Below are 26,558 nucleotides of genomic sequence, written 5' to 3'. Positions count from 1 at the left end.
TCCAAAACGCTGGAATATAGAGCCAGATTAAAGGTGTTGGCTTCACTGACCCAATAGGGGAGTGAGTGTACCTCCTTTTGTGTTGCATCACTTTGCATTGAATACCATGCCATCTAGGGATGCCTTTGATATGCAAATGTTCCATTTAACATGAATTGTGGGAAGTGTGCATTTAAGTCTCTTAAATTGCTCTGCTCTGGTTTGTAGTGACCTGAATGTGTGTATGTGCCAAAAAAGCATGGATTGTGCCGTTTGAGGTGGGGTCTTTGAACTGACATACACAGTACACTACAGTACACATGAATGGGGGAAAGGCATATAGATTGGTAGTATGGAAATAGTTATCCATTGACATGACCCTCTTTTTCCTTAAAAGGGTCAAAATCCTTTCCAACTGGCCAAGTAGTAGAGGTTCAAGAGATCTGCTCAGTGACATTTCGCTCAAAGCTACAGAATGGCAACTTGAAGACATTTGGAGATATCTTTGATTTTTGACCCGACCTGTGGTTGCCATTTTACTCAAAGATTTTCCAGCCGACTGAAGACAGAGCCAGTAATGTTGGGGGGCTCCAGTGGCAGCAATGAGCAGACTGACTTCAATAAGACTCAGAAACAAAAAGGATTTCAGTTTCCTTTGCAGTTTTTTGTTGAAGGATTCTCAGGCTAGAAAAGCCGTCAAAGCCACAGAGAGACACAGATGCATTTCTTTGAGATGAATAGGCTTGATTTTCCATCGGTCTTTATTCACTATGTGAAAGTAAGACATGAACCTTGTATAGTGTACACTTCCCTGTGTTTTATTTGACACCAACAACTGTGATTCAAGAATTCAGAGCAGCTCACAGAACATACTGAAATATTCTCTCCCTGTTCATGTGTTTCCAAGACTAACCAAAAAAAAAACAAATGGAAACACTTTCGATGATTCCTGATATCAAACTCACTGCCTTCTCTACTATCCTGGGTGCTGCAGGCGTTTAACAAACTGTTTATGTAGCTATGTTGCCTGACCTGTGCCCAAGGAAGAACGATGGTATACATTATATACGTATACTAAAGACATAGTATATTACATTTATTCACATTCTTGTACTGAGGTGTAATACTCATCATATCAATGCTGAAAGAGTAAGTATTATACAGTAGGAGAGGGTTCACACACTGTATAAAGTGCTCACTCCATGTTGTTATATATATATATATATATATATATATATATATATATATATATATATATATATATATATATATTACATTGGTGTGACATGGGAGCCTCAAAAAAACGGCATCGATATATATATATTTTTAGCAGTCATACTGTCCGCTTTCAATGAGTATTCTAGAATAACTTGATTCATATTCCTGAGAAATGCCATACTAAATGCAAGACGTCATGCACCATTTCGGGCAGTTAATTTCAACTGGAATAATTTTAACACGTGCATCCTGTCTGTATGAATCAGTTGGGCTTCACGGTTACTGTTTGTTGCCCTTAAATATCGATTTGAACTATAAGAAAGCTTATTTCTATTGTAGGCTAATCTTTATGTAAGATTCTAACCTTGAACAGCTCCTCCAAACAATTTTCTTCTTGAATACTGATGGAAGAAAGAGCCCCTGATTTTTGTTGTCGTGGCTGGATGCACAAGACCAGTTTTGGAGTTATTGGACAGTTGACAACAGACGCTGAGATTATTTTGAATCGAATGAGTTGCTTATTGAGGTAGCCTATGACGTTTTCATCGGAGTTGATCGACAATTTAATGACGTTCTTGGGTGAAAACAACGTCTGAACTCTGAACTGCCGTTATGTCCATCTTGTCAACGACTGTGATATCTTGTGCCTTGTGTGCTTCCCTGTTTCCTAAAATAATCTAATGCACAGAAGCATTCCTTATGTCATATTGACAGCTGCCTTCTACCCTTTCGCACAACTCAATCCAAATGCGCGTAAAATAATTATTTGAATATTCAAAGTGGTGAATACAGAACCGTGCTTAGCTAGAGTCCATATTCATATCCAAATTGTGTATTGCGAACAAGGGGCAGTTATTGTGGTTGTTCTTTCGAGTTCATGAAAGCCACATCAAGTCTGACAACTAGGCTTACTCTGCACTTGTTGTTCATACTTTACACGCAGTTGATTCTGAAAGTATTTAAATTCACATGAACTGCTCCTATAAAACCTCTGTGGAACATGGTCCTTATAAGAGTGGATCAAGTCAAGTGCTGTTACTGTATTAAAGTAACTACTGTAAATGTCACTTAAAGTAAAGTGTTGTCACTGTATTAAAGTAACTACTGTAAATGTCACTTAAAGCAAAGTGTTGTCCACAATTGTTGTGTTTAACAATTGATGAATGTTTCCATTTATTTTGAATGCTCTAAACAAGAAGTTGTCCTCCCAAAGATTAAAATTCGTATTTATTTAGAGGTGCCCGTTTGTGCAATGATACATAATACATGTGTAATTTGGGCGAATTTGATGCTTTTCATTTGATTAATAGATGATTTAGTTCACCTCAAATATTTTTAACAAGAGAGTCCATCGTCCCCAATACAGCCCACAGTCCTTAATTAATTAACCAGAGTAATCCTATGAAGATTGAATATAAATATACTAAGAATCATTCATTATTTTGTAGCAATTCATTCAAAACAGCAGTCACCTTAGTGCATTGACTGTAGGGTCATCTTTGAAAGTTTGTGTGCATTTCATTTCAGCTTTTTCTCACGTATATTTTGCACAATGATGGCAGTACTCTTTAGTTTTACCAGATATTTTCTGGACATTATTATTACATGTATCATTTGTATTATGTTTCTTTTGTATACATTTCCCAATTGGTACAACTTTACTGTGTCTTGATCTTACATTGTGTTAAAATATTAAGTGTACTCGTCATGTAATATGCATATAACTATTTAACACATTATATATGAGAACAAGTGATTCATGAACAACACCCATTAACTGACGATAGGTCATGCGTAATCATTTCTGGAACTGAGCACAAAATTGGTCCTTCGTAAGTATTTTTGTTGCCTACTGCAAAAACTCAAATGAAGTCCTCGATTCATTATTCGTTTTTGTTAATGTCACTTTGCAATTCATTCACTCTCACTTTTTTACATGACGAGTACACGGATTTGTTTTAGGACTCGTGTTGTATCAACTGTAAAGTTATGTGGTTCATCACTGGTTGACATTACCGATATGTTTATGCCAGTCTATGCTCAATGCATTCTGTTTTGTATAAAGTGGATGTATCTCTTCTTGATGCCGTCACCATTCTGAGCTTTTAAATACATTTAGGAGATTCAGGTTTAGAAACCATTTTAGATAGTATTGTATAGCACTGCATAATAGTTAATCTGCTGTTGACATACATGTTGTTTTCTCTTAACTATCTATACTGTATGTGTGCTAGGCAGAAATGAAGATGTATAATATTTTGTGTGACAATCTATCAGTTTCAGTAGCTAACTGAGAACTGATTTGAGGGCATTTATTTCAATGCATTTGATGTAAAAACCATCTGCATGCTGATATTATTGTTTATAAGCACTATTTTACCATTTAATAGCAACAGCGAAATAACTACACACCATATATGGGCATATATTTGATATGCCAATTCTGCACAAGACGAGGAATTCTGTCAGTTAAGTGACCTTTTATAACTTCCTCTGGTGTTACAGACTCTTGAAAATGAATACAATTTGCAATGTTAACATTAAGTTGAGGTTTGGAAAGGTTGTTTCTTGAGATTCAATGTGAGTCATCCGTAAACCTTTGAATTAAATCAATCTAATCCAGAGTTCAGTATGTTTTAATGGCTTCGTTGAGTGTGAGGTAAAGGTGTTTTAACAGTTGTTGTTTTTTTCAGAGAAGGTTTTTACTTTTTACAGATCTTACATTTCAGAGTACGTCACTGGTTGCCAATTGTTATTTCACTGTTCAATACATGTCACATTTTGAGAACATTGTCAATAATTCAAAAAATAAAGAATTGAGTTATCGTTTTTAAATTGTTGTTGCTGGAGGCCTGTTCAATTCAACTTTGTGGAAATAAGGTATAATAATAAATAATAATACGCCTGGCCATCATGTAAACGAAAAATATCAACGCAAGGTGTGAATATGGCCAGTATTCAACTCCGTTTCTACATTGATAAACACCATGCGACCACCAGGGGTAGCCACCAGAGGTAGCCTTGATTTTTCTTGCCGTCATTGGACGGAGAAGGAGTACCATTATTTCCACATTAGTACTCACATTAACGACAACAGGCTTCTGAGGAGGATGTCACAGATCACAGTGCATTCAAGGGAGATGATCGTCTTTGTTTCTTCGCAGGTGTTTGACCATCTGGAGAGGCTCGTTCATTACATTTATGAAATATTGCATTACGTTTTGAGAAACCAGGAACGTACTCGACGATATTGTAAGTAATATAGCTACGACTTAGGCTATTGTTGTGACATATTGTAGGCTAGTGCAATTTCATTTAGGCTATGATAGGACAAGCTCTGGTGTGTGGCTTTGTGAACTTATGAGTTTACAACATGTATACCATATATACATGGCATTTTTAATCATACTTTTTGTTGTGTTGCTGCAGCATACAGTATGCATGTCAGTGTTTCAATATCATAAAATTGTAATTATTGCATTCTCTAGAACAGGGGTCCCCAAACTTTTTTGCATCAGGGGGATGCAAATACTTCAGGGACACCTTCATAATATCAGAATACAACTCCTACTTTAGAGTTTGATTAAAAATGGTATACAAGCAGTTTCATTAATGAAGTCTTGGGCCTTGGGAAAAATGTATCTTTGATGCGGGGGGCATTAAAATATTTTAAAGCCCCCCCCCTTGGCATCAAAGAGACATTTTTGCAGAATTGAAGCAAATTTCCTGCAAATCGATACATTTTTCCTTGGGGAAGATACGACTTTTAGCAGTTTTAGAACTATTTTCGTGCAATTATACACATTTTGCCATGGGGCAAATTATACATATAATTAGATATCTGGGGATGGGAATATTGCTAGCAACAACAGATTAAATACATTTTTGAAGACGTTTAGAGAGTGCAATAGAATAAAATGTAATTATATATATATATATATATATATATATATATATATATATATATATGTATTGCACTCTCTAAACGTCTTCAAAAATGCGACCAGATCTTAATTAATATATATATATATATATATATATATATATATGATCTGGTCGCAGATCTAGAATCAAGATATAGTGTATCTCAGTTATGTCAATGTTTCCGTTTGTAAGATATTGTATCAGTTCCGTGCAATGAATGCAGGAATATAGGCTTCCTTATTTTCACAGTCATTGGCTTGTACGGTATTTTTTCACCAAGTTTCATTCTTTGGAGGTTAAACCGAATGCAATTGATGCTTGGAAATTTAGAGATAGTTTGTCAATTAAATATTATCGTAGGGATGTATCTCCTGTGGATTCAAAATCTATTCAAGATGATCTGTTGCTAATCACATCTATTTTAACATAAAGCAGGGACGGCTCCAGGAATAAGCAGTTGCTTTGGGCCCCAGGCCGCTAGGGGGCCCTAAGCAACTGAAATTTGGTTGTGCATCAGCAATTTGTCTCTTGTTATGTCAATCACTGACAGTCACTCAATTATTCATGTTCACTTGCTCGATTAGAGCCCCAAAAAGGACAGAGCCGGCCGTAACATAAAGCATAACATTCTTCTCAAGGAGAAAGGAGACTTTTCACCAGACGGAGACCTATCATTGACAAGACGAGGGTGACCAAGAGCTCTCCTATGGTGGCCAGCCAACAGCTGGCCATGGGCAACGGTTCAATCAAAGCCCCACGGCCAGAGGACAGATGCCTGGCCTCCAGCCTCAAGGTGGAGCCTCAGGGCAGCCCAGTGTGGGACGCGGAGCCCCTGAGGCTCAGGATAGCCCGCCTGGAAGAGGAGCTGGCCCAGAGGGACCAGGAGTTTAAAGCCCAGGAGCTGCAGCTGCAAAGCCTGCAGAGAGAGCTGGAGGCGAAAGTCTCCCAAATAGAGAAGCTCCAGGATGCCATCGGCTACAACAGCCTAGGCCGCTCCGCTCCGGCTCCCAACTACCCCAGCCACCGCATGCTCAGTGTCATCAACCAGGGTCCCACCCGCTTCCACAGGGTGGCTGTGGAGGTCCACTGCAGGCTCAAGGCCAAGGAGGGCGTGTCAGCTGAGCCCACCTCAGGGCACTTCTGCGGGGGTTTCAGAGCCCAACATGTGTCCATAGAGAGGGCCCGTGTCCGCAAGGTCTCCAGGTGGGTGTCAGACATCAACAGTACCACACAATGTTGTTGAGGATGTTGGAAGGGATAATAACTCTAGAAACATTTCCATGTCGTGGTGGACAGCCCAGACTGATTGTCCTCTATTGTACTTGTTCCTATTGTCTCATTCTCCCACATTTAATTACATTCTAACCTATTTCCCAATAAGCTAGAAGCAATCAGCTGGGTCTGTGATGATAAAGCCTTTAATCATTATTTGTTCTCACTGAATGCCGGTGTCTGGTATAGGCTACATGCACATAGAAAAATAACTATGCCGGGATCCAATCTGATCTCAAATCAAATCACATTTTATTTGTCACATGTGCCGAATACAACAGGAATTAACGCTGTTGAAACGCTTACTTACAAGCCTTTAACCAGCCAGCAGTTCAAGAAAATATTTCCTAAATAAACTAAAGTAAAAAATAAAATAACAGTAACGAGGCTATATACAGGGGGTACCGGTACCAAGTCAATGTGCGGGGGTACAGGTTAGTCGAGGTAATTTGTACATGTAGGTAGGGGTATCTTGCTTGGCCCGCAATGCACGTTTTAAAGTCAATGTGACCGTGTTCACGGAGACCACGTTCACAGGAAGAGGTGCATATGTCGGTTTAATTGTAAATGACCTTTTAAACGGCGCATTGTCCAAATCTGTGTTCTGATTGATTCTCGGCCCAAGTGTTCTCTGGAAAACTGCCTGACTCTCTTGAAAGAACAACAGCTCTGGCCAAGCCTTTGTAGTGTCTGCCACTCCAAGGAGATTCGAAATCCTGTATTAGCATTGGGGATAATTGGAAGGCACACGGGGAAACAAAGGCGTTGAGCATCAATACGCAATATGTATGGACTGGATAATTATGGCTTCAATTAAGCAGACCTCGGTTGCCTGCCTCATACTCTCCTGCTTTAGTTCATTCACCAGGTCGATATTAGGTTAATGGACTGGCCCTCGGCTGTCTGATGTGATAACATAGGCCTTGTAGTTAAGAGGGATACAGGGGGAAACTGACAGCACTAACGGTACTACATCAACAGTTTTGTCTTTTATGTGGCTGGTTTAGAGACTAGTGACAGCATAGGGCTATGTCCATCTGTGAAAACATGAACGCTGTAGTATAAATACAGTTGTAACGGCGTCGTTGAAAGTCTCTCGTGACAAAGCGTTTACTCATGGTCGCGCAAACTCAACCACCAGTTAGCAGCCCCTGCTGTATGTAGGGCTTAGTGGGCTGTTTAAGGTGAACTAATTGACTTTTGGCGTGCTTTCCTAGTACTTTACTGCAATACATTGAATCCTTTTGTTCAGAAAAGTTATCCAGAGGCGATAAAACCCACGTTATTCAAAATAATCTGCCCATTTGTGCTCCAAGTACCAATTTACTTGACTTGCTGTCAAAGCTGATATTTGACTTCCAACTAAAACGCTGGATGAATATTGATATGGAGGTGAAACAAGGCTTTGACCTCTAAAAGTAGAGTGTCTGTGCCTCTTATCTGTGCTCCTCCTGCTCCTAGCACCAAGAAGCTAATCAATGACGCCATCATGAACAATGACTTCCTGAAGAAGCTGGATCCGCAGCACCTGAGGGAGATGGTGGACTGCATGTATGAGAGGATCTACACTGATGGCCAACTGGTCATCCAGGAGGGAGAACCAGGGAACTACCTCTATGTGCTGGCAGGTCATATCGACTTTATTATCTTCTTACACAGTATATCTTTGGCTGTTGGTCTATACTCAGGCTAGGTTTTGTCCCTTCAGATGGCCTGCTAAAGGTCACGCAGAATGGCAAATTGCTTGGAGAGATGCGTCCCAGGACTGCCTTTGGAGAGTTGGCTATATTGTACAACTGTAAGAGAACTGCTACAGTGAAAGGTGAGTTTAACTAGTAGAGTCTCTAGAGTGAGAGGATTTCCCCTTTTTAGATACAATACTTTTCCACACACATCGTAAACAAAGTGTTCATACTCAAGTGCAGCAAACCACTCATGTGACATACATGATTACCAATGTATGACAGAGCAGCATGGCGGCACATGATTTTATGAGGAGTCACCAAGGGACTATTAAATCGTCATTAGAATGTGCAAAACCATATTTCACACAGGTGCTTTCTCTAATCTTGCATGGAATAGTACTGTAGGAACCACACACCTTTTTCACATATTGAAAGTATGTTCACGCAATGTTCACGCAATGTTCACGCAATGTTTTGCCAACTCATATAATGTTCTAAGAAAACCCAGCCCAGTGAATGTCTGATGTTGTGTGGTGTGTTGAACGGACTTGTGATTTCCAATGGCCAGCTGTATCCCAGGCTCATATCTGGGCTCTGGACCGTCAGACCTTCCAGAGTATTATGATGAAGTCTACACAGGCCACACAAGAAGAGTACTTCAGCTTCCTACGCAGGTACAGCTAGAGGATTGGTCCTCAACCGTGAAGCAGGCATTGATGTCTAAGGGAGACGTGCATGAAAGTTTAGGAACATTAGGAACACAATAGAGATCCAGTATGGATGGTGTTACTGTAAGAGATAGACGGGTTGAATGGCGCTGAAGGTTGGGAATAATAACAGCTAATAACAAGAAGATAACTAATATAAAACATAAAGTGTCCGTAAAACGTATATAGGGTCAGAACTTTTGTGAAATAAGGAAATGATTGAGGTTCGAGGAATGACAGGAGAAAAAACTAACAAAATATAAATGTAAAATAGACTGTGCCCGTAAAATGTATATAGTATGTATAAGCTGGAGGTAGAAGCCTAAGAGTTGTTGTTCATTAGTTTACTCCAATTAGCAGAGAAGTGGTAGGGTTAAAAAGTAATAAAGGAAAATGTATTTTTTTTAAAGATGCGTATATACAGTATATGTATGTATATGTATGTATTTATATGTATATAAATAAATGCAAAAATATATATGGGGGATTGGAAGTGATGCAGACAATTACATTGATGGAATTTATCTGCAATATTAAAGCTGATCTACCCCTTACATTTTTTTGAAATAAACATTTTACATTAGGAACACCTTCATTATATTGTGTTACAATATATGGAATGGCATCAAACCATGTGTTTGATGTATTTGATTCCATCCCATAATTCCGCTCCAGCCATTACCACGAGCCCGTCCTCCCCAATTAAGCTGCCAGCAACCTCCTGAGCTACTACAATACCCCATTCAAAGGCATTTAAGTATTTTGTCTTGCCCATTCACCCTCTGAATGGCACACACACACACAATCCATGTCTCAATTGTCTCAAGGCTTAAACATCCTTATTTACGCTGCCTCCCCCCCTTGGTCTACACCGATTGAAGTGGATTCATCATGTGACATCAGTAAGGGAGCTTTCACCTGGTCAGTCTACGTCATGGAAAGAGCAGGTGTTCTTAATGTTTTGTACACTCAGTGTCTACTATTAAGTTAGGTTATCTTTGAAGTAGCTGTGAACATGTTGCATTGCTAAATCCACATTTTTTTGCCCCCCAATACCTATCTCTGTGTCCTTATCTTTTATAGTGTATCTCTGCTGAGAGACCTGCCAGAAGAGAAGCTCTCTAAAATCGTTGACTGTCTGGAAATTGTGAGCCTTTTACTTTGTTTCTTAATCAGACTTTTTTTTTTATTACAGGTGATTTGGGAAGATATGTTGATTATTTTGTCTCATGCCTAGGACTATTTTGATAAAGGAGAGTATATCATTCGGGAGGGCGAAGAAGGGAACACTTTCTTCATTATAGCTAAAGGAGAGGTAAGACACAAGTTACACATCGTTCATGTTTGTAGCTGAAAAGACTCACTTTCGTATCTGGCGTTACAGAGAAGTTGAAGTGCTTTATCCGACCGTGATAGCTCATGCTATCTTGATTGCAGAAAACGTAGTCTGCCATTTTGGATCGAGGGCAAAAGAGATAGCCCTTAACATGCTGTGGTTTCTGGCCAGGTGTGTGTCACCCAGACCACAGAGGGATGTACTGAGCCGCGGGAGATAAAGACGCTGGGTGTGGGCGACTACTTTGGAGAAAAAGCCCTCATAAGGTAAGAGCTGTTACTGATCGCTTTGGCCGACTCAAAATGTTAAATGAGCAAAAGCACTCGGGCCTGGTTTGTCTTGCACCAAGGCAAGTATCAAACACACTTGTAACGCACCGTCGGTTCCCTCGTTCTCCCATGTTAATATGCGTTTGTCCACTTTCTATCAATTTTCATTGCTAGCCCCCTAATTGACAATCCACACATTTTACCAACGCGGTTTCAATCAAATCCTTTCACCATAGTGTAGAGTAGTGGGCCTCGGAATGTCTGTCTGTCTGTCTGACAAAGACATGCATTATCTGGCGGCTATTGCATGATTCTGTGGTGAATTTCCATAGGATTCAATTGTGTGTAGCTCTGCTGAATAAGACTGTCTGTTTCTTTCCAGTGAGGATGTGCGTTCAGCAAACATCATCTCTACTGAGAATGACACACAGTGCTTGGTGGTGGACAGAGAGTGAGTGCGTTCACTGCGCGCGCACACACACACACACACACACACACACACACACACACACTGAAAGGAAACAGCAGTCATGTGTTTATGCCACCTCTCCAGCAACTTCAACCAGATGGTGGGCACTTATGAGGAGCTGCAGGCGTATCTGAAGGAATATGTCGAAGAGCTCTCCCGATGTGACGTGAGGAGAAATGCACTGTAAGTAGTTCCACAAAATTACTGTTTCCACATAATTCAAATAACAAATGGCAGTTACGTACATTGACAAATACCCAACCACCCCAGACATTTTAGGGCCCCACTGTGGGCAGAAACAGAGATTTAGGAGTTGAACCCAAATGGTCCCCCCTCCCTCCCTCCCTCCCTCCCTCCCTCCCTCCCTCCCTCCCTCCCTCCCTCCCTCCCTCCCTCCCTCTTTCCACAGGCCCCATTCCCCCGTTATCGACTCGTCCCCAGAGGCCCAGGAAGTGCACCGGCTCAGGGAGAGGATTGCTGTCCTCCCCACCCATGACCCCTTCCAGGACCTGGAGATCATAGCCACACTGGGCATGGGTGGGTTCGGCCGAGTAGAGCTGGTGAGTGGCCTGATGTCTGGGTCACACCACAACATAAAGCAATGGCAAAAACAACAGCATAGGGCATAGGCCTACAGTTGCTATAAAAACAATGTAACATCGTGTCAATAATTGTAATGTTTATATTGCAGGTGAAACTGAGAGATGAGGACACCACATTTGCTCTGAAGTGTATTAAAAAGAAGCACATTTTGGACACGAGACAACAGGAGCACATCTACTCTGAGAGGAATGTCCTTCAGCTGACCAAGTCACACTTCATAGTCAGGTCTGCGTCACGTGCTCACAATGCTCTCTGGTTGTCCTCACACAACACTGCCTATTGCAAAGTCCCCAAAGCAGTGTAAACATCCATAGCCTTTTATTCAGGCTTTTTTTTTTTCAAGCTTTGACAACTGCAATGTTTTCTTAGAGTACTTCACATGATACATGTTTATATCAGTGTAAAGGAGTTCCAATATGAATGGAGCATGACTGCTATCACCTGGACCATATGACAATCAGGTTCAATCTAAAGAGCAAGGCCAACTACTCTGTCACTATAACCTGTTGTACTCTGAGCACGTGACAAACTTTTATTTGAAGAGGGAGACAAGACATATTGATGTTTGCAAGGCCTCCCATGTGGAAAATCATATACAGTGGGGTCTGAAATGATTGACACCATTGAAAAAGATGAGCAATAATGATGGTATAAAATAAATAATGAAAATACTTAGCTAGATTGTATGCTAAATGCTAACTTCCCCTGTTATTGGTAAGGGTGAGAGGTTAGCATGTCTTGCGGGTATGAAATGTTGAGCATACAATACAGCTCAGTATTGAAATGATTTATTTCACACGGTCATCTTTAATCAAGGGTGTCAATTTCAGGCCCCAACTGTAGATGTACTCTATTCCCAATCATCATTTGCTTTTTGAGGATCCTGTATTGTTTCATAAAAAACAATGTATGGTTGGTTATACCACATCATACAATCGCAGTGGGATGCAAAGTGGGACCTCGTGAATCCGCTGAATGCATAAACAAACAGTTAAGTGAAGGACACATTCATTGTTCAGATCTATGAAACAGAGAAGAGAGTGTTTGTATTCACAATGGAAATGAATACAGCATGTATTGTATCCATCTAGTCAATGCGTAACGCATGTTTAGAGTGGTTTCTGACAAAAGTCAAACTTGAAATATGAACGAGGCAAATGCTGCCAAGACCAGTCTTACTTTCACATACTTTCGATGGTTTTAAAATTCATTGAAACAAATATTGTAATCTAGTGTAACTAGGTTTCCATTCAATTGGCGACAGATTTTCATGGCATTATTCTAAAATCTGCATTGAACAATATGCGCATTTTCACACCAGAGATGGGTTTCCATCAAACAGACTTATTGCGGATAAAAGGCTGTGCCTGATGACATAGTGCGTATAAAAATATATTTTGCGATTTTAATTCCAATGTACCGAATAAAAAGTTAAATGGGTTTCAATTGCATTTTTCAACTCGACTGATGGTTTGTCACAAAAACCGTTACGTAATATTGCAAATATGCCCACTCTGGTTTTGGCACGTGCACTATAGCCAACAGCTCACAGATACAGTGTGGGTGGGGCTAACTAGCCAACAGCTCACAGATACAGTGTGGGTGGGGCTAACTATACATGATGAGATTATTATGGATCATTTTTATTTGTCAAACGGCAGCCAAACATCGATCATCATGTCACCAGAATAAGACCCTCGAAATGTATTGGAAAGGAGCATCAAGCTCACTTTCACCACCCTGTGAAGTTCACATTAATGGATTTATTCTGTAGCCTAATAAACTGCATGCTTTCATGAGTAGTAGTGGGAGGACAACACAACATACAGTACCAGTCACACCTACTAATTCAAGGGTTTTTCTTTGTTTTTTACTATTTTCTTCATTGTAGTATAATAATGAAGATATCAAAACTATGAAATAGCACATGGAATCATGTAGTAACCAAAAAGTGTTAAACAAATGTTTTATATTTGAGATTCTTCAAAGTAGCCACCCTTTGCCTTGATGACAGCTTTGCACACTCTTTGGATTCTCTCAACCAGCTTCATGAGGAATGCTTTTCCAACGGTCTTGAAGGAGTTCCAACATATGCTGAGCACTTGTTGGCTGCTTTTCCTTCACTCTGCGGTCCAATTCATCCCAAACCATCTCAATTGGGTTGAGGTCAGGTGATTGTGGATGCCCGGTCATCTGATGTAGCACTCAAATAGCCCTTACACAGTGTCTTTTGGGTCATTGTGCTGTTGAAAACAAATGATAGTCCAACTAAACACAAACCAGATGGGAGGTGTATCGCTGCAGAATGCCGTGGTAGCCATGCTGGTTAATTGTGCCTTGATTTCTAAATCAATCACAAAGAGTGAGCACCCCCACACCATCACACCACCTCCTCCATGCTTCACGGTGGGAACCATACATGAGGAGATCATCCGTTCACCTGCTCTGCATCTCGCAAAGACACTATGGTTGGAACAAATCTTCCTTTGAAGAGTTCAAATCCTTTCATAAGAGCTAGTTTCATCATAGCGCTTGATGGTTTTTGCGACTGCACTTCAAGAAACTTTCAAAGTTCTGGAAATTTTGACCAATGGACTTGGTCTTTTACCAAATAGGGCTATGACTTTTTTCATACATCAGGTAATTAATCCGCATTAAATGAATGGATGGAAACCTGGCTAGTTTTAAACAAAGTGATGTTTATTATTTCCCAAGTGATTTAGTTCCATTGCCATGACTCCCATGACTTGAGAGTGAAAGGTCTCATTTCACTGAATAAGACAAGTCAGCTCTCAGATTGACACGGGAAAAGGGACTGTGGAAGTGAAGGGTGTTGACCATGAAACAAGAAGTGGTTCATGAGAGGAAAGTTAGAACTTGTCCTTGGCCCCCCTCCACGTGTTCTATGGTCCAGTATGAGTTGCTAAGGAGTCCCTTTGGAGAATGTCGTTGTCCTTGGTCTCACCGCTGAGTGTAGACTAAGGTTTGATTTATCCGCCCTGTGACATTCAAGGACAAAAGGTCTGGGCAAACACTGATTCCAGCTGCCACTCAAAGAGGAAAGTTCAGTTTGAATGCCATATCCATCTTCACACATCTCTCTCTTCTCTCTCTTTTTCAAAATGCTCCTTTCTCTCACTCTGCTTTCCTAGTAACTGTTCTTTGGGGCTCAATTGACAAACAGATCCAAGGCAAACAAAAAGCAGCTTAACACCTGAAAGTGCCTCACCCAAAGAAATATACTGCGGAGCAGAAGACCTCTGTCAAGCAGTCATGTCTTTAAGAACCCCAGAACAGTAACATTGTTCAGATGGTCCTAAGTCCTCTAAATGTCACTTTGTGTTCCAGTTTGTTTCGGACATTCCGAGATGACAAGTATGTGTACTTGCTACTGGAAGTCTGTCTGGGTGGTGAGCTGTGGAGTGTACTACGGGACATGTGAGTGTAGGTTGTCTTACATCTGCTAAAACACCTCAAAAGCCTGTAATTAATAGAGCTCGCCAGCTTGTAGTCCTAAAAACACAACGTTTTGTTTCGTAAAGTCGTTCCTATGGGGAAAAATGAATGGGGAAAGAAGCCTTTATGTGCGTCGTGTTTTTTTGAATGACATAAATGCTTCAAAATTCCTAAAAAGTTATGTTAACTGATTAAGATTATCTCATAGAACAAAATGTATAAGATGTCTTAAGCCTGTGTTTATCACAGACCTTATTCTCAACGTTTATTCCAAAACCCTACAGAAACTCCATTCATTTTCCCATAGGCTTTGTCCAATGAACCGTAGTAGAGTTTGTGCCTAAAAAAATATGCCATTGCTATTGCTCTTATGATGCCAATCAAAAGTAATCAGTACAAAATCCTAGTATGTGTCTTAATGTTGGCCTTGACTGTGAAACAGGAGTTTCTTTGAGGAGCAGACAGCCCGCTTCTGCATTGCCTGTGTCCTGGAAGCCTTTGACTACCTCCACGCCAGAGGAATCATCTACAGAGACCTGAAACCTGAGAACCTACTACTGGATGCAGAAGGCTATGTCAAAATGGTAATAGACCTTAATTTGATCACGGCTCATTTTCAGTTGTTTGTACATAGTCAGACACTACATGGCCAAAAGTATGTGGACACCTGCTCATCAAACATCTCATTCCAAAATCAAGGACATTGATATCGAGTTGGTCCCCCCTTTGCTGCTATAACAGCCTCCATTCTTCTGGGAAGGCTTTCCACTAGATGTTGGAACATTGCTGCTGAGACTTGGTTCCATTCAGCCACAAGAGGTTTAGTGGGGTCAAGTACTGATGTTGGGCGGTTTGTACTGGCTCGCAGTCGCTGTTCCAATTCATCCCAAAGGTGTTCGACAGGGTTGAGTTCAGGGTTCTGTGCAGCCTAGTCAAGTTCTTCCACACCGATCTCAATAAACCATTTCTGTATGGACCTTGCTTAGTACACGGGGGCATTGTCATGCTGAAACAGGAAAGGGCCTTACCCAAACTGTTGCCACAAAGTTGGAAGCACAGAATCCTCTACAATATCATTGTACTGTATGTGGTGAGATTTCCCTTCACTGGAACTAATGGACCTAGCCATAGACCATTATTCCTCCTCCACCAAACTTTACAGTTGGCACCATTCATTCGGGCAGGTAGCGTTCTCCTGGCATTTGTCCATCGGACTGCCAGTTGGTGAAGCGTGATTCATTACTCCAGAGAAGGCGTTTCCATTGCTCCAGAGTCCAATGGTGGTGAGCTTTACACCACTCCAACCGACACTTGGCATTGTGAATGGTGGTCTGTGTCGGCCATGGAAAGCTTCCGATGAACAGTTCTTGTGTTGACGTTGCTTCCAGAGGCAGTGTAACGGAGTGAAGGACTGGTTGCCGGGAAGTCAGGCGCAGGAGAGCAGAGATGGGTGATAACAGGAGAACTTTAATATACACCCTGGCCCAAAGTCACAGGCGAGGCAGCACAAAGCACAACCACGGTAACATGAACCGTGTTAAACAAAACAAACAAACCTAGGTTTGAAACAAACCTAGCGCAAGCCAACCTGTAGCGTAACACCCTACACAAAGAACAATTCCACACACAGACATGGGGGAAACAGAGAGTAATATACATTTAGTCTGATGAGGGAATGTGAACCAGGTGTGCGGGAAAACAAGACAAATCCAATGGAAAATGAAAGTGGAGCGGCGATGGCTAGAAGACTGGTGACGTCGACTGCCGAACGCCGCCCGAACAAGGAGAGGGACCGACTTCGTCGGAAGTCGTGACAGGCATTTTGTAGTGATTGTTGCAACTAAGGACAGATTATGTTTTTTTGTGCGGTACACGCTTCAGCACTCTGCTGTTCAATTTTGTGAGCTTGTGTGGCCTACCACTTCACGGCCGAGCCGTTGTTGCTCCTAGACGTTTCCACTTCCCAATAACAGCACTTACAGTTGACCGGGGCATCTCTAGCAGGGCAGAAATTTGATGAACTGACTTGTTGCAAAGGTGGCATCCTATGACGGTGACAAATTGAAAGTCTGTTAGCTCTTCAGTAAGATCATACTAGCCTTCTATAGCCAAAACCACCAGGGGTGTACATGTTACAGTATCTGTCTGTTTCTTCAGGCTGACTTTGGTTTTGCTAAGAGGATAGGCCTGGGGAAGAAGACATGGACATTCTGTGGGACCCCAGAGTATGTGGCCCCAGAGGTCATCATGAACAAGGGCCATGACTTTGGAGCTGACTGCTGGTCTCTAGGGATCCTCATTTTTGAGCTGCTGACTGGCAGGTGAGTCAGTAGGACAGTATGACCTGTGATGTGATCTGCCTTTGACAATAACAGTGCCCCAAATGGGTGGAGTGTTGTGGACACTGAGTATGTGCTTGAATCTTGAATAAGGCTCTTCAGGCACTTCACTCTGAGTGGAACCATTAGACGTTAGGCCTCATTCCACAACCACGGTAACATATTTGACACTAGGATGTTGAGTGTAAGAGTGTCTATCAGCCTACTTGAGATAGTTTGTTGGCTGCATAAGACAATACAGTGTGTGTAAGTGCCCCAAGCATGTCCACGATACCATTTAGCTAGAGCCTGTCATGTTCATCATGAGCAAGATCCCTCAAGATCCCCTATTTGTTTTCTACACGTGTTCTACCCTCCACACCACCTCTTCCAGCCCACCATTTTCTGGAACTGACCCTATAAAGATCTACACCATGGTCCTCCACGGGATTGAAAAGGTTGAGTTCCCCAAGAGGATCAGCAAGCGCCCCGATGACCTCATCAGGAGACTCTGCAAGTATGTGGCTGTGGCATCACTGACTGCTGCTGTAGTAATCCCATTAAGCGACAAATAAGGCTGTAGTTGAATTAAATGAACAGTGTGTCTGTCTGTCTACTTTGTTTGAGGTAAAGCCAACAAAAATAATGAAACCCTAGTTCCCCATAGGGTGGCGCACAATTGGCCCAGCGTTGTGTGGGTTTGGCCGGGGTAGGCCGTCATTGTAAATAAGAATTTGTTCTGAACTGACTTGCCTAGTTAAATAAAGGTTAAATAAAATGTAAAACAATTTTTTTTATAATAATTGTGGTTCGTCCCCCTAGTAATTGATGTCCGTCCCCCTAGTAACATCCCTAGCAACCTATCAGGGCACAAGTCACACAGGTCAGAGAGAGTTTGAGATGCTGGTTTATGGTACCCCCTAGACTCTCAGGCTCCAGTCATGGGGGATGGGGAGTGGAGTGTGCAGCTCAGGGTTGTGAGGTGCTAATAACAGTCCCTACTCACTGTATTCTCCCAATTAGCACCTTAACACCAGTAAACATGACGAAGATCCTCTGGATCTAAATGTTGTCGTGGTGGTAATTGGCAGCATATAAAGGATGTGTTTGTAAATTCAATCTGGCAGTCTGCTCCGATAGCAGAGCACTCTGTATTGAGAGTGCCAGAGTACTCAGAGTGCCAGAGAATAATAATGAAGAATAATGAAGGAATTTAGCAACACCCTTCACTTGTGGATATGACAGGTGACAGTAAACGTCTGCAAAAAATATTTTATTAAATTGTTGCCAGCAGCACAGTTACATTCACTAACCCTCTAAATTACATGAAAACAGTCCAACTAGCTCTGCTAGGGCAGTAGAGTGTGTTCACTCATTTGTGTCTGGAAGTAGCTAGTAAGCTAGCCAACTTTAGCCTGTTAGCGTGGGTGCTTGACTGCCGTTGTGAGTTCAGAACACTCAGATTAAACCCTACCAGAGCGTCCAGTGAGTGCTCTGAACGCTCAGAGAGTGAAACGCTCTGAATTTACTAACAACCCAGAGTGCAATTTGACACACTTTCAGCTGACAAAACAGTATGTTGATATTTGATTGGTCATAAATAGGCTACTGGACAAGGCTAGTGAGCACCATGTTTAAAATCCTTTGGCCAGCTCAGTGAGTCACACAACAATTGAGCCTTTAGTAATTGACCAGACAAAACCAACTGAATGTATTTGGTCCATGAGTGGCCTGCATTGATAATAATCACATACCAAACCAGACCAGGTCTGAATCAAATAGACTGTGTCTTATCTACTGTATCAACCTGCTTTCGTGTGTGTGTATAGGGTATTAGCTGCAATCATGTTGTCAGCATTCTGTTTGTCCAGATGGTTGTCAACAATAACATCTACATATATATATTGTCCTGCCTTTAGGCTCAACCCTGTGGATAGGCTTGGTAATAAGAAGAACGGAATCTTCGACATTAAGAAACACAAGTGGGTCTGCTTCTTTTTAATAAAGCATCATCAACACCAACTACACACCTAGACAGATCCTAGATCCTAGCCACTAATCAGCTACGGTTATTTAACGTATTCAGCCATTGATGGATTTCTGATCAAATGTGATATAAATCCAGCTCAGTTTGAACAACTTGCTCAGTGGTGCCTTCATAACCAGTAGGCTATGGATCATTCTCTCTCCGTTCAGTCACCCAGAGACATTAGGATAATTATTTTTGAACCTATTGGTGTCATACCTCTCTGCACTGTGCAGAGCAATGTGTGTTGAGCACCTACCTCCTCCCTTCTCTTCAGTATCATGTCACAATAGTCAGTACTGCATGCATGAAAAAAACAGCACTTTCACCTGGGAGTAATTAGCTGTGAGAATGGGGGGGGGGGGGGGTGCATCTGCCTCCTTATTTAATCAGCAGAGCAGAGCCTGAATAGACCATAGGACTGGCAGAGCTGGCTCCCTCTCAACAGTCATCCGAGCACTAATGCTCGAAGCTGGAGGAACTCACTGAGCAAATCATAAAATCGTGACAGCCATTTCGACCTTTGTTTGGTCATTAGAGAGATGTTCCTGTTCTGTGTAGGCGAGTGATGTTTGGTAGAAATGGTATGTAAACATTAGTGGCCCTATTAGCAGTTCAATATGACCTAAATCATTCTGTTTTTAGTGTTGCTGTGACTGTATACTCCTGTGTGTGTGTCTACCTGCAGAATAAAACATTTTGTTCACTGCTTGATACAGGGTCCTATATGCTGGGGTCTGTCTTTGTGGGGTGATGTGTGTGCATGTATGCAATATCTATACCAACTGTTCTGTATTGTATTGGGTCTGGTGGAGTGTGTGGGCACTGGGGGATGATGGGATCTGTAGTTCTGACAGAAAATGAATAGCTGACTTTTTGTGACGTCTTGCAGGTGGTTCCAGGGCTTCAACGGGGAGGGGCTGAGATGCCAGAAGCTCATATCCCCACTGAAGAGAGAGGTGAAGTGTTCTGATGCGTAGTACTCTAATCACAAAAGTATAGAGTACAGGTATATGACCGTCAAAGTTCTTGGATGTGACTGTATCTGACGGGTGTTCTTTGATGTTCCTCTCCCCAGCTGAAGGGGCCGATGGACCACAGCCACTTTGACATCTTTCCCCCAGAGCTGGAGGAGCCTCCAGATGAGCTGTCAGGCTGGGACAAGGACTTCTGAGGTGCCATTTTGAGCCTCTACTCCGCACAGCCATGTCTCCAGACAGGTGGTGTCACTCTACTACCTGGTACCGGTGTTCCCCTACTGCAGTGAGCTGTGCTATCTGGTAAAAGACAATAGACACCACAGAAGCAGCCTTGACTGAATACTGTAATCCCGTCTCTTCCCTGCGGTTGCCATTCTTGCCATATATTTGACATCATGAGTGCCTGGCTGTTGCTGCCTTGCAGACGGAGGAGATCACGTTTTTTGGGGGCTCTTGGCCGGAGGAACAGTGTGTGAAGTGTCACTTGAAACTCTCATGTGACAGCAAGGACTTTCATCAAGTGGTTAACTTTGAGTGCCAAAAAATCTAATGTCGGTCAAATTCTTTCCCTCAGACAGAAACTCTTAGGACAATGGAAGTAAATAATAAAGCTTCTTGATTGTTACAATTAAAAACCAATGCATTTCGGCTTTTGGAAATTCTTCAGGGTTCTTACAAAATAAAATAAATAATGAGGGTTTTATACAGTACATTTCAAAATGGCCTACTATGGACAAATCACTATAAGACAACGTACTGTAACAAAATATCTGATTAGTAAAAAATCTGACCAATTGTCCTTGACACATTACACACAATACATATTACAGTCACACATTATTTTGATAGTCCGGATCCGGATAGTCCAACTATATGTTGATAAGCAACTGCTTGCTAAGATTAGGGTAAGGGTTAAGTTTAGGGCTAGGGTTAGTAGATACCAGTGGCGGTAAACTTCTTCAGAATCGGTGGATCCCCTGCGGGACAGTTGAGCTAACATAAGCTAATGCGATTAGCATGAGGTTGTAAGTAACAGGAACATTTCCCAGGACATAGACATATCTGTTATTGGCTGAAAGCTTAAATGATTGTTAATCAAACTGCACTGTCAAATTTACAGTAGCTATTACAGTGAAAGAATACCATGCTATTGTTTGAGGAGAGTACACAGTTTTGAACATGAAAAGTTGTTAATAAACAAATTAGGCACATTTGGGCAGTCTTGATAAAACATTTTGAACAGATATGCAATGGTTCATCGGATCAGTATAGATTTTGCACTTACACTGCTGCCATCTAGTGGGCTGGAATATTACATTATGGCCTTTCTCTTGTGTTTAAAAGATGATGGTAGAAAAAAAATACAAAAAACAGTTGTTTTTTTCTTTGTATTATCTTTTACCGGATCTAATGTGTTATATTCTACATTCCTTTCACATTTCCACAAACTTCAAAGTGTATCCTTTCAAATAGTACCAAGAATATGCATATCCTTGCTTCAGGGCCTGAGCTACAGGCAGTTAGATTAGGGTATGTCATTTTAGGCGAAAATTGAAAAAAAAAGGGTCCGATCCTTATTAAGGTGACCAGATTTCTGAAATGAAAACCGGGGACATTTCCAGTTCGGCGGTCAATATATCATTAAAATATCCAATGTTATTGTCTATGAAATAAAAAAGGGGACAATTCCGGTTTCATGTATTTAGTCTAACAGGCACACTGTGATAGAGAAAACAACTATATTACAGAAACACTACAGACAAGACAGAACAGCCTTTCAGTGGTCCTGGTAGTCTGGGTAGAATAAGAGCAGAAGAGAACATGAGCTAAATTTAAGAAAACAGAAATGTCACGTCCTGATCTGTTTCACCTGTTCCTGTGATTGTCTCCACCTCCTCCAGGTATCGCTTATTTTCCCCAGTGTATTTATCCCTGTGTTTCCTGTCTCTATGTGCCAGTTCATCTTGTATGTTTAGTCAAGTCAACCAGTGTGTTTTTCCCGTACTCCTTTTGCTAATCTCCTTTTTCTAGTCCTCCTGGTTTTGACCCTTGCCTGTTTCTGGACTCTGTACCTGCCTGCCTGACCATTCTGCATGCCTTGACTACGAGCCTGTCTGCCACTCTGTACCTCCTGGACTCTGATCTGGTTTTGACTTTTTGCCTGTTCACGACCATTCTATTGCCTGCCCCTTTGGATTATTAAACATTGTAAGACTCCAACCATCTGCATCTGGGTCTCGCCTTGATAAAAAAAAATAGTATATGTGATATATTTAACAACATAAAAAAATAAGATGATGATGAGATTGGTAACTACATAATATACTTAAACCAACCTAATCTGTATATTTCTCAGAATAATGTATTTTCATCAGGATTGCTCTGTCTTTGGCCAGCTTCTCCATGAACTCCTGGCAGGGGAGGTTGAAGTTTGTCTTCACAATAAGTATTTCCTTGATGGTAGGAACAGTGACCCTATTTCTTGCTACTGTCCATATATCATTAATTTGGGAGAACACTTTCTCGACTGGTGCTTTACTTCCAGGTAAGCACATGACAACAGACGTTAATCTAGTCAGGTTAGTGTGCGGGATGCCATTCTCTTTGAAGTGGGTAACCACCGTGCTCCATCTCTGACTAAGCGGTGTCTCAGATGTTTTCCATGCGTCAAGCGATTTTATTTTTTTCCTTCCCCCTCTTTAGGAAATCTTGCAGGCCATTAACCTCGTCAAACAATGCATCTTCATTGATGGTCACATTGGGGCATTTTTCCTGCAGTGTGTCCGCTGCCTTCTGGATCTCTTCACCCGGAGGTTGCCTTTTTAAAAGGAGACAACCTAAACCAATCACTTCCCGCTGCGGAGCATTTTTAATTTTGGTATGGACATTGACCCTCCCCAGCCTATTCAGTCCTCCAAAGTTGGTATTTGTGTTGTCGGCAGAGAATGCCACGACTTTGTTTTCCAGGTTATATTTTTGGATGACCACCAGGACCTCAGCTGCAATTTCCTCTGCTGTTTCTCCTTTCAATTCAACAAAATCAAGCAGTTTTGTTTCCACAGACGTGCTGCCATCATATATTTTACAATATCTGACTACTATTGGCAGCAGCTTTACACGTCTATGATTGGACGCATCAATGGACAGGGACACAAATTCAACTTGATCTAGGTCCTGTAGTTATGTGTAACTATGATTGTGTCACATAATGTGGTAGCAAAGACATCCTCCTGCACAACTAAATCATATTCTTCTTGGGAAGTCTCTACCTTCTTGAAGAATGTGGTGACAGAGGGCATACCAACACGGCCAATCAGAGAGGCTTTATGCATTTTCGTTCTACCACTGCCGTTCTTCCCCCCCCCCCACTGCCAATTGAAAAAGAGGAATGACAAAGGGTGCAGTGAACCATTCTATCGCCTTGACCTGAGCGTATAAATGGAAATTCTCTCATCACGTTGTCATTAAAATGGCATTTCCACTTGGAAAGAGCCATTGTACCTCCTTTGTCTGCTCTTCTTCACTCCCCTTGTGTCACTCTTCTTACTCTCAACTTGTTCTTCTCCTCCGATATTTCTCCTCTTTTCTTCACTCGTCTTCCTTCTCTTTCTTCCTTTCCTTCTCTTTACCTTTCCACCTCACTCTTCTACACTCTCTTCGCTTCACTCTTTTTACTCCCTTCATTTTTCATTCTCTCTCTTCTCCTTCCTCTCCAATCTTTAGTAATTAATAGTACACTATTACATAAAATACTTTGGTTAACAGATTCCCAATGCTTGCCTCATTTTTGTATTTTATCTCAAAAACATTGTTTGGAATAATACATTGGCAGGCTCTGTAATCATATCTTGACCTTTCCTCCTCTATCTCCTTCACTCTTCCTCCTATCCAGTCTTCCTCCTCTCCTTATTCTCCACTCTCTAACAGAAAACATTATGCTAATGTTATCCATGAAAAGGGAGAGGGGGGGCTCCCTCTTTAATAATTTGTGCATCTTCATTTTTAATCGCAGTGCTTAAAGCAAAGGCCCGCGGAATCATGCTCAGATCACATAAAGAATTTGCGATAGTAAAGTTTTGAAAAACGTATTTGTTATTCAAATTAAAAGCCCAATGAATCGCCTTTGGGTAATGATTTAACTCCCAGTGCTTGTGGGACATTTATTTTGACGGCACGTATAAATAACAACAGCACGAGGACAGACACTGACCGACAGGCTGACACACACTTCACATTCTTACGAGGCATAACCCCAGACTTTGAAATTACAGAGGAGCTTGCAGTCAATGAAGAGCACAACCACAGGGAAAGATTTATTGGGGGAGGTTAATAAGTGTGTGACAAAGCTGGGACTGAATTTTGAAAAGTTATCCAGTGTGACCAGTGATGGTGCCCAAACTTGACAGGAAAAAACGTTGGCCTTTTGAAAAGGATACAAGATCAAGTAGCTGAGCTGAACCCAGATCAGAAAATTATTTTCCTGCTTTGCATTATTCATCAGGAGGTGCTCTGTAAATGTGTTCTAAAAATGAGCCATGTTGGGGATACAGTCTCTAAAGCGGCAAACTTCATAAGAGCAAAATCTTTAAACCACAGACAGTTTGTCTCACTGTTGGAAGAGACAGAGTCGGGTCATGCAGATCTCCCCTACCACATAAATGTGAGATGGCTGAGTTTGGGGAAGGTGCTTAAAAGGGTGTGGGACCTAGGGTCGGAGATTGCTGAGTTTTTGCAAATGAAAGGAAAATATGTGGATTTCCCTCAACTGCAAGATAACGAATGGTTGACTGATTTTGCCTTCACCATGGACATCATGGCCCTCATAAATGTACTGAATTCCAAACTACAAGGGAATGTACAGATGTACAGGCTTGTCAAAGCCTTCAAGGGAAAATTACTCCTCCTGATTCGCGAAGTAGAAGCCAACAACCTCACCCACCTAACGGCACTACTAGTCTGTTCCCTATCAGATGACCAGCGGGATAAGTATACATCGCTGCTGCGTGCTTTGAACTGTGAGTTTTCTCGTCGTTTTGACGATTTCAAAGTGTTGGAAAATGACATGCTGTTGGTTTCCTCTTCAGTCTGATGCAGTGATTGGAGAACTATTTTTAAAAAGGTCACTGACCAGGGTCTATGCATCTCTCAATGAACAAAACTTTCCAAAGATTAGGAGTCATGCTCAGAAGATGTTTATACTGTTTGAGTCAACCTATGTATGTGAACAGACATTTTCAGTGACCAAATATAACAAGTCAAGGCACAGATCATATCTTACTGGCTCTCACCTCTCAGCAGTCCTGCGCATAGCGACGTCAGAAACTATACCTGACTTCACTGCTCTAGTCAATCCCCATCAGAGACTTCAGTCCTCACTCTGATTGAGTTTTATAAATGTCATCTCTCTCTTTCTTGTGATTTTGTACATACCCGTTAACAAGAGTTCTGTCCGTGGTGCTGAATGCACAATGTACTTTTCCCTCCGTGTAGTTCATTGCATGTTTAATTATGAAAATACTTGCCAAAAGGAGAACATGGATGTGATTAATTTCTGTGCATGTTAAAAAGGTAAAATAAGTAGCATATCTGGATGTGATTTACAGTAGATATATCTGTCAACACAGTCATACACTTGTTAATCCTGTAATATGATGGCAAAAATATATTCTAATATGGCCCTCCATGGAAAATAATTGCCCAGGCCTGACCGAGACTATGAACGAAAGTTTACAATGTACGCTAGGTGCACAGGTCGAGAGGAATTTGAGTAATCAAGGTGACACGTTGACACATTCAATACAGCCTTGCACACTCTTGCCTGCATCTAGCTGATGTAGGATGTAATCATTAGTCCAGCAGTCGCAAAAGAGAGTTTCTATTGGACAAATTCAGGTATGTTTATCCCCGTTTCATTCCGTTTGCTTCTGTTTAAGAAACGTTTTTTTAACAGAATCGGCAGAATGAATACACCCCTGATCACACGCAAACACAGGTCACTTTCATAGCAGTCATGTACATACAGCATGATCCCTTTGATCGTTGTATAATTTCTTCTCACTTCTATGCTCTCTCCTCCTCTCACCTTTTCTTTTCACTTGTGGACTTCAGTGCACAACACATCAGCTGTCTGTTACCAGGCAATGAAAAAAAAATTCAGGCCAAACCTTCATATCTGTCATGCCCTGACCATAGAGAGCCACTGTTTCTCTATGGTGAAGTAGGTCAGGGCGTGACTGGGGGTGATCTAGTTTATTTATTTATATGTGGTGTTCTAAGTTTATTTTCTATGTTGGTGATTTGTATGATTCCCAATTAG

The 26,558-nt window shown here is 41.4% G+C and overlaps 2 protein-coding genes across 31 annotated transcripts in view; both read left to right on the top strand.

The window, feature by feature from the left end:
- The window catches only part of LOC110502408 (collagen alpha-1(XIII) chain), a 124,396-nt gene extending 120,288 nt beyond the window's left edge, over positions 1-4,108 (top strand). For 17 of the 30 annotated variants that reach the window (XM_036959744.1, XM_036959737.1, XM_036959732.1 and 14 more), the window contains one exon: positions 377-4,104. In XM_036959744.1, the coding sequence (XP_036815639.1) occupies positions 377-406 (30 nt within the window). In that variant the 3' untranslated portion in view covers positions 407-4,104. Of the gene's footprint in view, positions 1-376 lie in introns of all 30 variants that reach the window. The other 13 variants (XM_036959743.1, XM_021580427.2, XM_036959740.1 and 10 more) reach the window with 5 other exon arrangements.
- A 189-nt stretch (positions 4,109-4,297) lies between these two features.
- LOC110502406 (cGMP-dependent protein kinase 2) lies at positions 4,298-20,883 on the top strand. Its single transcript, XM_021580398.2, has 19 exons — positions 4,298-4,449; positions 5,760-6,324; positions 7,855-8,021; positions 8,102-8,215; positions 8,647-8,752; positions 9,869-9,932; positions 10,023-10,100; positions 10,293-10,387; positions 10,773-10,841; positions 10,944-11,042; positions 11,269-11,419; positions 11,551-11,687; positions 14,811-14,900; positions 15,361-15,502; positions 17,076-17,239; positions 17,631-17,753; positions 19,156-19,218; positions 20,155-20,221; positions 20,341-20,883. Exons 2-19 carry the CDS (start codon positions 5,828-5,830, stop codon positions 20,434-20,436), a joined length of 2,322 nt encoding a protein of 773 aa, XP_021436073.2. The 5' UTR covers positions 4,298-4,449; positions 5,760-5,827; the 3' UTR covers positions 20,437-20,883.
- Positions 20,884-26,558: the final 5,675 nt, after the last annotated feature.

This window comes from Oncorhynchus mykiss, chromosome 23, assembly GCF_013265735.2.
Source record: "Oncorhynchus mykiss isolate Arlee chromosome 23, USDA_OmykA_1.1, whole genome shotgun sequence".
Taxonomy (NCBI): Eukaryota; Metazoa; Chordata; class Actinopteri; order Salmoniformes; family Salmonidae; genus Oncorhynchus; species Oncorhynchus mykiss.
This window is presented reverse-complemented; position numbering and strand designations above follow the sequence as displayed.